The 11,225-nt window shown below is 35.8% G+C and overlaps 1 protein-coding gene across 1 annotated transcript; it reads right to left on the minus strand.

The window, feature by feature from the left end:
* Window positions 1-8,897: 8,897 nt before the first annotated feature.
* LOC115230209 (serine protease 23-like) lies at window positions 8,898-10,529 on the minus strand. Its single transcript, XM_029800413.2, has one exon. The coding sequence runs from the start codon at window positions 10,323-10,325 to the stop codon at window positions 9,195-9,197; it is 1,131 nt and encodes a 376-aa protein (XP_029656273.2). The 5' UTR covers window positions 10,326-10,529; the 3' UTR covers window positions 8,898-9,194.
* Between the last annotated feature and the right edge of the window lie 696 nt (window positions 10,530-11,225).

An 11,225-nucleotide genomic window follows, 5' to 3' on the forward strand; every position in this document is an offset into this window, starting at 1 on the left:
TAAATAAATAAATAAATAAATAAATAAATAAATAAATAAATAAATAAACAGATGTAAAGAGAATTCTTCCGAGACCAATAAAACCGGTAATAACTCAATTTAAATATTTACAGTAGAAATATAGCAGTGACAAAGTCGCAGAAGTACGACAGAAATTTTGATGCCTGTTGAAATAAACGAAGATTTAATAGCTAAAATAGTTACACATGCGCTAAAATTTACTCAGTAAAACATTTTTATATGAAAATTTTTCTCTGTAGAAAAACTGTTCAGTATTATGTGATTCTTTCTCTTTGTCTGACCGCATGCGTGCATGTGTGTGTTTGTGAATAAATATACACAGCTCTGGTGCGCGCGCACGGAAACACACACACACACACACACACACACACACAGACACACTCAGATTTAGCAGGTTATGAAGCTCGCATTCATGGCTATATGGTTAAGAAGCTCCTTGTGTAACCACGTGATGTCGTGTTCAATCCCGAAAAGCGTCATCAACTATAACTCCGGATAGACCCAATGTCTTGTGAGTAAATTTAGAAGATGAAAACTACAGAGAAGCCCGTCATATATACATACATACATACATACATACATATAGACATACATACATATAGACATACATACGTACACCATACGTACATACATACGTATATACATACATGTCAGCGTTTATATATACTTTTGGGACACCCTGTATTATATATATATATGTACACACACACACACACACACACACACACACACACACACACACACACACACACACACAAGAAACAGTGAGGGATCATCAATCCAGGCAAAATACTTCATAAGCTCTCTATTAGCATATCAGGCAAACTATATTACTTAGATTACTGAAGAACTCTAAGTAAACTTTTGTTATGTTCCACAGTTATGGTTCATCACAATTCTATATTGTAAATCCGTGGACGGGCTTCAGATAAACAGGTTTTTACAGAGTGATATATAAGAGACAAGTTAAAGTAAAGGTCATTGCATATAACTCTTTCATTATAGCAAATTTGGCTTACAGCCGTTTCCAGTAGTCATTACAGATAGGTTTACTCAATTGATGTATTGATCAATTGAGGTAAATTGAAAGACCTAAGACAATTAATGATTCCTTCATCAGAGCCATTGCTGGAAATAAACAGAGTACTTGAGAAGTGCTTTGTTATATAGTATATAATATATATATATATATATATATATTTAAATTAGAAACAAAACACTATTAGGCAATCAACATTGAAAGACTTAAGCCAATACATAAATTAATTATATTATTTAATATGTAAAATTATTAAAAAAATATAATGAAGACATATATGTGGGTATGTATATATATGCATATATATATGTGTTATATATATATATGTTATATATATATATATATATATTAATATATTATATATATATATATATATATATATATATATATTGAGTTAGTTGAATGAATTATCTATTAAGGATAATTCGAAAGATAACCGATACTGGGTAGCAAATTCACATCAGAAAGAAACGGTTGAAGTTACGTCCTAGGGCATAGACTACGTGCTTTCGTGCGGAAATTTGTATGTTTATTTTAAAAATATAAGTTTATGAAAGAATGGAGTTGAACGACTTGTTAACAAATTTCCTGATCAATTGAGGTAAATTGAAAGACCTAAGACAATTAATGATTCCTTCGTCAGATTCCTTCGAATTATCCTTAATAAGATAATTCATTCAACTACTCAAATATTCATATACAGCTTCATTCAGATCCTGCTACCTTAACCAAAACCGCAAATGGAGTTGTTCGAGATTAACGCATCCCTTAAGGATATACCAATACCACCAAAAGAAACCTTCCTTAAGGAAACTGTCAACAAAACAAATGCATTCATCAGCCGAATTAGATGGCTCGCTTTCTTCCATGATAACGAGGACTTAAAACAGAACGGTACAGAAACATCTTCCGAATAGAAGAAGCTATTCAAGTCGAGGGAGACACCTCCACCCAATCCCAGACTGAAGAAATTTGAGGACGACTTGTGGGACATTGTAAGGAGCATTAAATTCCGTAAATCGCCCCTTAGGAATAAACACCTTAGATACCTCAACAAAATTACCAAAGATATAAACAGCTCAGACACTATCCTGGTCCAATCAGATAAAACCAGGAATACATACAAGCTAGCAAAAAACCAGTATTTAGAATTACTCAAGAAGGAAATACAGAAGAATTACAGAACTACGAATAAGAATACACTAAGAAAAGCCAACTTGGAAATTAAGAAAATCATGGTTACTCATGGTTTACAAATGAAAACACAACCACTTAACCCAAAGCAACCAAGATTCATCGTCAAGGACCATAAACCAAACTTCCAAACCAATCCAGCATTAAGGCTCATTTGCCCTTCTAGTTCCGACATCGGTTCCATCAGTAAGTACATTTTAGATAAATACATACCTAGATTAGTTAATAAGCTTAAACTCAACATATGGTCTAACTCCACTCAAGTCGTAGAATGGTTCTCTTCCATTTCTAATAAAAACAGCACTAAATTCATTCAATTTGATATTTCTAATTTCTACCCTTCGATAAACCCCAGCGTGCTTAATAAGGCCCTATGGCACGCACATAATAAGGTAGGCCTCACAAGGGAGGAAATTAATATAATTCTAGCCGCTAGAAAATCCTTCATACAGTTCGATGATAAGTTATGGGTCCGTAAGGATACTCCCAACGCGTTCGATGTACCAATGGGAAGCTCAGATAGCGCCCAGATAGCCGATTTGGTCTGAATCTATATTCCCTATGAATTAGCCGACCAATTCCCGGACATCTGCGGCGGTCTGTATCGAGACGATTGTCTTTTTTACCTACAGAATGCCCCGAACAGTATGACACAGAAGACTAAAAATAGATAAGCTAGATTTTTCAGCAGGATGGGCATGAGTATAGTTTTTGACAACAAACTAACTAAGGCCAATTTCTTAGATGTTACCCTAAATCTGCATAATAATTCTTACTTCCCTTACCATAAGCCGTCTACGAACCTAAAATATGTCAGTATTTTCAGTAACCATGCAAAAACTATCACCGATAATTTGGTTAAAAATATATCCTTAAGAATATCAAATTTATCTGCAAATGTCGACATTTTAAAACAAAAAGCGGAATTTTATAACGCCACCTTGTCAAAGGCCGGTTATAGGGATAAGGTATCATATATAGATCCGGCCCATCCTAAATTAATATTTACCCATCAAGATAAGATAACTACTAATAATAATATAAATAACATAATTAGTGATTTCAGTTCTAGCAACGTCGACACTAATATATTTAACAAAAATAATTTGCGGACCAGGGGAGGCCATCGTAAACCAAAAACCCATTCTACTACCCAGAAATACGCCTTTAATGTAAATGTTAATACTCTGAGCCATTCCAAGAACAAAAAAAAACTATATCTGGTTTGTGATTCCTTTCGGGAAACAAATCAGGTCTAACCTCCCTTTACAATTTCGTGAAGCTGTAGCTAAGAATTTTCCTAGGAATTCTAGATATTACTCCACTATAAATTCGCATAAAGTAAGGATTGCATTCTCAAATACTAAAAATCTATCGCAGATAATAGCCTCCCACAATAATAAGCTGCTAAATAAGGTCTCATCACCCATGAGTAGCGACACCGCCCTTACCCATTCCAACGTAACATACAATAATAATAATAATAGAAGTAGTATGGATATTAGCAACATTCATAGCAGCATTGGCGTTAGCAATAGTAATAATGATAATAATATTAACCAGATTATTAACAGTGGTGGTGTTAGTGGTAATAGTAACAGCATTCTTAATAACAGTTATATTATTGATGATAATAATCGCAGCATTCCTATAGCCACGGAATTTGCCGACGATATTACAACTAATAGTAATGATAATAAGATGAATAGTATCATGGCCAAAGCCAGCAACAATTTTTACACCTATCACAACAATAAAAACTCTGTCTTAATATCGGAAACCAACCCCAACAGATTCAAGTTCTTATCCAAAAATTCCAAAATTAGAAACACCACTTACCAGTGCAAAATTACTTCTGGAACCGATGTCTACTTCTACATTGGCGCAACCTCTTCTAAATTAGCCCAAAGGATCTCCAACCATTATTCTACTTTCAGAGATAAGAGAAAGCAACACAGCACGGGGCTAAGCAAATTAGTCTGGCGTCTGAAGAACAATAATACTACTTTCAAGCTGGAATGGTCCATTTTGTCGGTGTCCTTCCCGTTTGATAAGGGCAGAAAATTTTGTCGCATCTGTAATTCCGAACTTTTTCATATTTTGTTCGCCAAAGTCCCTTTAATAAATACAATCGTCGAAAGGTCCTACAGGTTTTACACTGGAAACGACACACCTTTCACTCATATGAATAGTGACTAATATAGATAACCCCTCGATTTCCAAAAAAGTTTTGTTATATTTCACCCCAATAGTCAAAAGATTTTCTTATAATTCCAAGAACTACTACCCATTCCAGCGTTGCCTCTCACCTCGCCCGACTCTTCCTCCCTTTCTCTCTCTACTTCCCTTTCTCTACAGCAAACACAATCGAACACACAGACAGAGACCTCTCACCTCATAGCTGTCAGTTTTCTGACATCTACCCATCCACAAACACAATCACGCATTCACACACACACATACACACATTATGACAGTTATATACAGTCACACACACAGGCACTCATTCATAAAAGAAATCAATTAAACCCACCATTCTTTTGACCTGCACCCTCTCACCTTACTATTCTTATGCCTCCCTCCTCTACGTCGTTGAACCCTTGAACCTTTAGATCCTTCTAGATTCTCTACATTCAGCCACTCTGACGTCACTCTTATAAACAGACACTCATTATCGCCATGGGCTCTTGAGAGCAGTCAGCTAAAAGTTTTTTGTGCATTTTGATGTCGACATAAGTTCCTTGACTTTTCCTGATGAGAAATCTGCATATGTACTCCTTATTCCTTCGGAATTAGGAATATGCAGCCTTCGAAACATATGTAGAAAATAAAGGAAATTTGTTAACAAGTCGTTCAACTCCATTCTTTCATAAACTTAATATATATATATAATATAGGGTAAAGACACCCTTCGGTCATGAATGACCATGGGATTGCACCTAGAAAGTTACCTCCAGACACAAGTCCGGCAAGGTTGTTTATGGAAGACCAGCAGTCGCCCATGCATACCGCCTCCCCCTCTCCACGCCACAGTGTTATCCAATGGAAAGACAAGGTCGATACAGTTGGCACCAGTGACGTTGCAACTCATTTCTACAGCTGAGTGAACTGGAGCAACGTGAAAAAATAAAGTGCTTGCCTCAAGAAAACAAACACGCAGCCCGGTCCGGATTCGAGCTCACAACCTCACGATCGTAAGCTCGACGCTCTGACCATGAGCCATGCGCCTATAATTAAGGAGCACTCCGTCGGTTACGAGGACGAGCGTCCCAGCTGATCCGATCAACTGAACAGCTTGCTTGTGAAATTAATGTATAAGTGGCTGAGCACTCCACAGACACGTGTATCCTTAACATAGTTCTCGGGGAGATTCAGCATGTCACAGAGTGTGAAAAGGTTGGCCCTTTGAAATACAGGTACTTCTCATTTTTGTCAGCTGAGTGGACTGGAGCAACGTGAAATAAAGTGTCTTGCTCAAGAACACAATGCGGCGCAGAGAATTGAACTCACGACCTTACGATCGTGAGCCGAAAGCCCTAACCACTAAACCACGCGCCTTCATACACACACTCACACAGACACATACACATGCATACGCACACATATAATTCTTTAACAAGAACACTAACATCGAATTTCCGGTCAGTTAAGTCATCATCAGACCAATGTTATAACGGCTTAGCAGGTCCAAAATTGGAAGTCATTGTCAATAGCATTCTTGCTAAAAAAAAAATGATGAATTTATACTCTACCACATGTATTGAGTCATCCTTCAACTTAATGCAAAATTGCTTTTATTGTGACATAAAAACAAACATTAATATATATGTATATCTATGTGTGTGTGTATGAGTGTGTGTGTATGAGTGTGTGTGTGTGCGTGTGTGTTTGTGTGAGTGAGTGTGTGTGTGAGTGAAGGAGGTGTGTGTGTGTGTACATGCGTGTGAGTGTGTGTATACATTCATATATACGTACGTACGTTCATACATTTACTGTGTTATTCATCTGGAAGATACTGGATGGATTCGTACCAAAGTTTGGCATTGCATGATGCCAGGGATCCCAGCATCGTCATCAAGATACAAGACTAGGTACGGCAACAGCTTCGGTTTCAAGAGCTCACAGCTTTTTAATATCCTTCCAAAACGCTTGAGAGACCTGCATGGTGTGAATGTAAACGTCTTCAAAACAAAACTAAACCGCCTCCTCTGTTGGGGATACCGGATGTTCTTACCTCACGACAGGAAACACAGATGAGAGCGGCATTACCAAATGCCATATATCAAAGGTTTCAAGGAGTGAAGGTGTGACAATATATATGTGTGTGTATTTTGTTATTTGTTCCTTCTCGACACATGCCTGGCTCATAAGAGTCGGTTTCCCGGTTTCTTGGCGTATAGGTTCCCCACCTTGACGGGACGCCGGTCCGTCGTAGGTGAGCTGCAAGATGCAGGAGAAAGAGTGAGAGAAAGTTGTGGTGAAAGAGTCAGCACAAGTTTCGCCATTACCTTCTGCCGGAGCTGCGTGGAGCTTAGGTGTTTCGCTCATAAACACACACATCGCTCGATCTGAGATTCGAACCCGTGATCCCTCGACCGCGAGTCCGCTGCTCTAACGACTATGTCATGTGCCTCCACGTATGTGTGTGTGTATGTGTGTGTGTGTGTGTGTGTGTGTGTGTGTGTGTGTGTGTGTGTGTGTATGTGTATATATACATACATACGTACAAATTGGTGGTGGCACTCCGTCAGTTACGACGACGAGGGTTCCAGTTGATCGATCAACAAAACAGCCTACTCATGAAATTAATGTGCAAGTAGTTGAGTACACCCCACAGATATGTGTACCTTTAATATAGTTCTTGGGGAGATTCAGCGTGACAAGGCTGAGCCATTGAAATACAGGTACAACAGAAACAAGAAGAAAGAGTGAGAGATAGTAAGTTGTGGTGAAAGAGTACAGAAGGGTTCGGCACCCACCCACCCACCTGTCGGAACCTCGTGGAACTTTAGGTGTTTTCAATCAATAAACATTCACAACGTCCGGTCTGGGAATCGAAATCGTGATACTACAGCTGCGAGCCCACTGCCCTAACCACTGGGCCATTGCACCTCCACACATGTAAATAACACACACACACACACACACACACACACCACACACACAGATGTATGTATATATATTCATATAAATAACCCAGCGTGGCGCAGCTCTTCGGCTAAAACTTGTAAATGTGTGTGTGTGTATGTATATATTTGTTAATTTTTAGTTCAAGGACTGTGGCCATGCTGGGGCAATGCCATTTATTTTGATACACTATCACGAAACCTCCTCTGATGTGTGGACATTTGGTGGATGAGGGAGTTTACGTTGCTGCCCTCATCTGTGTTTCTCGCCTTGTGATAAGTTCATCCCATATACACGTATATATATATATATATATATTTGTATATACTTGTATATACATGCATACATAGACGTATGCATGTACTGAGAGAGGGTGAAAAAGAAAAAGAGACAGAGGGAGACAGAGTGAAAGTGAAGGGGAGATATCCTGAGGTTTCATACACGCATAAATATTCAGAATTATCAGAGACATTCGTAAATATATGAATACATTGATGCATAAATATACATATATTCGTGCATGCATATATCCATACAAACACATACATACACAAAAAATATATATATACGTGTATATATATATATATATATATATATATATATATATATATATATAATATATATATATATATCATATATATTATATATATTATATATATATATATATATATATATATATATATATATATATAATATATATATATATATGTATGTATGTATATATAAAACAAACAGATGTATTAGTATAACGCTCAGGAATAGAAAAAGTCTTTTACGTTTCGAGCCTACGCTCTTCTACAGAAAGGGACACAGAAAAAACAAGGAGAGAAAAAAAGGAGAGTAAAAAAAATGAGAGTATATATATATATATATACATATACATATACATATATATAAAACAATTGTAAAGGTGACCAACACGTCAAGTTGAATATATTTTAATATACACTGGTGCGTAATATATCTACATGTACAATCACAAATAATAAAATAACATATATATATATATATATACGTTATTTCAGTCATATATATATATATATATATATTTACATATATTTACATGTATGTATATACATACACATCTATATATATATATATGTGTGTCTGTGTGTGAGTGTGTGAGTGCGTGTGAGTGTGTGTATAAGTAAACCCATAAATTTCTGTGTTCAAACGTACATGTATCTGTATATTTATGTAAATGTTTATGATATAAAAAGTGATGGTTCGTACGTGCACAATCAGCATATATTCTTCTCTCTGAATTTAAGTCCATGTTTGCTCATATATACATATATATATATTATATATATATATATATATATATATATATATATATATATATATAATATATATGTGTGTGTGTGTATGTATGTATATATATATATATATATATATATATAATATATATATATATACATACATATATATTTGCATATATGTGTATATATATATATATATGTATGTGTGTATGTGTGAATGTGTGTGTATATATATATATAATATATATATATATATATATGTGTGTGTGTGTGTGGTATGTTCGAATTGAAACGTATTTTCACGCTTTTGCTGCTCTATGACTGTATTCATTTAACGTATGTATGCACGTCACAGTGATTAGTGAATATGTGTGTGTGTGTGTGTGTGTGTGTGTGTGTGTGTGTGTGTGTGTGTGTGTGTGTGTGTGTGTGTGTGTGTATGTGTGTGCGTTTACATATCTATAAGTCTGTGTGTATAAGTGTCATATATGTGTTTATGCTGTGAACATCCAAATACCTGCTCCGCAATGTCTCGAGTGTTGAAATGTCCATCAATAAAATAAATGTGTTTGTTGCTGGTCACACGATCCTCCGGTACTCCGAGTCCCTGCTTGGACGATGGAACAGATGTGTTTGATCCTGGAATCTGTCAATGCTGTAATGACTGTCCATTGACCATTTGACCGGTTGGCATGGTTAGTCTTTATCATTCGGGCATGCGAAACAATGCCTGATATACGAAAACCCTTTTGCTGATTGTACGTAAATACGGCTGAGCCGGAATGACCACTGCCAGCTCCGCAAACTCTTGTAATGAGATTATGATTCATGAATAATCTTCCGGTTTCCCATGGACATGTGTTAATCGAGAACTTCAGTTCCTGTTTAAATGTAAACCCCATATAATACATATCAAATGCCATAGTGTTCCTGTCCGGAGCCTTCAGTTTCATAAACTCTCTGCGTCCAGTTACTTCTACGGCCAATTCTAAAACAGCGTAATCGTTTACATATCGTTCAGTGTCCACCAAGTTGTCAACTAGTAACCAACCTTTTGGTACCGTAATGCGTTTGACATAGTGGATTCTTCGGCTTAATATCGTCTCTTGAATTATCACTTGTAGATTTGTGAAACTTGTTCTGCCATTGTGAACACAATGGGCGGCAGTTAGAACAAACTGTGCAGAAAGAAGTGTCCCAGAACAACCGGAAGAAAGGATCACAACATTTTTACCAAAGTCCCTCAAAGGATATAACAACCTTGCAGAAATACAAGAATATCTTTTATGCTGGTTTCTCTTATCAGGGATTCTTTTATGCCAAGTGGAGCCATTCCGTTTTTTATGAATTGACAAAGGTGTTTCTTCCTTACGGAGAGATTTTCTGAAGTGAAAGTAACTTCTGATGATACTTAAATAACTTTGGTAGGGTTGGTTGTTGATCAAAGGAAAATTACTATTCAGAGAAGAGATGGTAAAAAGAACTTTCGATACATCTACAAGAAGATTATTTTCAGAAGATAAGAGTTCATGACTCAGTTCGGAGATGATTGTTTCGTAATTGTTATCATAAAGATTTGTTGCTGACATAAAACCGATCAAAGTACAGAGAAACATATAGAAATAGGTTCTTTCGGGAGTTAAGAGCATTCTTGACATAAATTTAACAAAGGGTGAAGTCATGACTTAAATAATGATTGCTTCAAACAAATAAACAGTTGCATAAAGAGGAACCATTGAGAAAACAGATATTTTTCGTTTTAGATTTTGTTATGAATATTTTTGTAGCTTTTCTGAGATTAAATTATAATGAAATAATTATCGCGGAGCAATTGTATACGAATATCAAACGATATATCAAACGAATATCAATCCAGCGACTCACCTTCTCACCAAGCATTTAAATTCCAACTCTAGAGATGACTGTAATATCTTTCCGGCAGCTGTTATGCTTCAATAATTAATGTCCAGTTAAAGCTTTTTGACAAACTCCTCATTGTTATTCTAGTTCCTTCCGTTCAATATTGATCCTCTAAAATATCTCTCGTTATTACACCGTAGGTAATCCAAGCAATTAAATCCATTCCTAATTAGAAAATTAAGCACTGGTCACAGTTATTTTTTCTTTTGCAATTAAAAAAAAAATTATTTTTTCATCGTTTTCTTTCATTTTTTTCAACCAATAACCAATAATTTTGAAGACGATGGTCGAAAGTAATGGCAAAGTATTGGCTCCGAATTCCAACAGAGAAGAGTTTTTCTCTTTCAGTGTCGTTTTAAACTGACAAGTTCTTTGACAAATGAATGGAATAAAAATCGACAGAAGTCTGACAGTTAAAAAAAAAATTGCCTATTCTTTGTTCTTTTTTCTTAAACTAAAAAGAAAGAAAGAAGGAAAGAAAGAAAGAAAGAAAGAAAGAAAGAAAGAAAGAAAGAAGAAAGAAAGAAATAAAGAACGAAAGAAAGAAAGATGTGTGGGTGTTGTGTAGTTTTTTTGTATTTTTTTGTTTTGTATCTTATGAATTTCTTTTTGTTTAAACAGTTTTATCAAAAGTTTGATGTACGATCTCTACACACACATAT

Source organism: Octopus sinensis, unplaced genomic scaffold, assembly GCF_006345805.1.
Source record: "Octopus sinensis unplaced genomic scaffold, ASM634580v1 Contig14924, whole genome shotgun sequence".
NCBI lineage: Eukaryota > Metazoa > Mollusca > Cephalopoda > Octopoda > Octopodidae > Octopus > Octopus sinensis.

Excerpts from the sequence above, each read along its gene's own strand:
- LOC115230209 (XM_029800413.2), bottom strand. The coding sequence starts at position 10,325 with ATGACTTCACCCTTTGTTAAATTTATGTCAAGAATGCTCTTAACTCCC.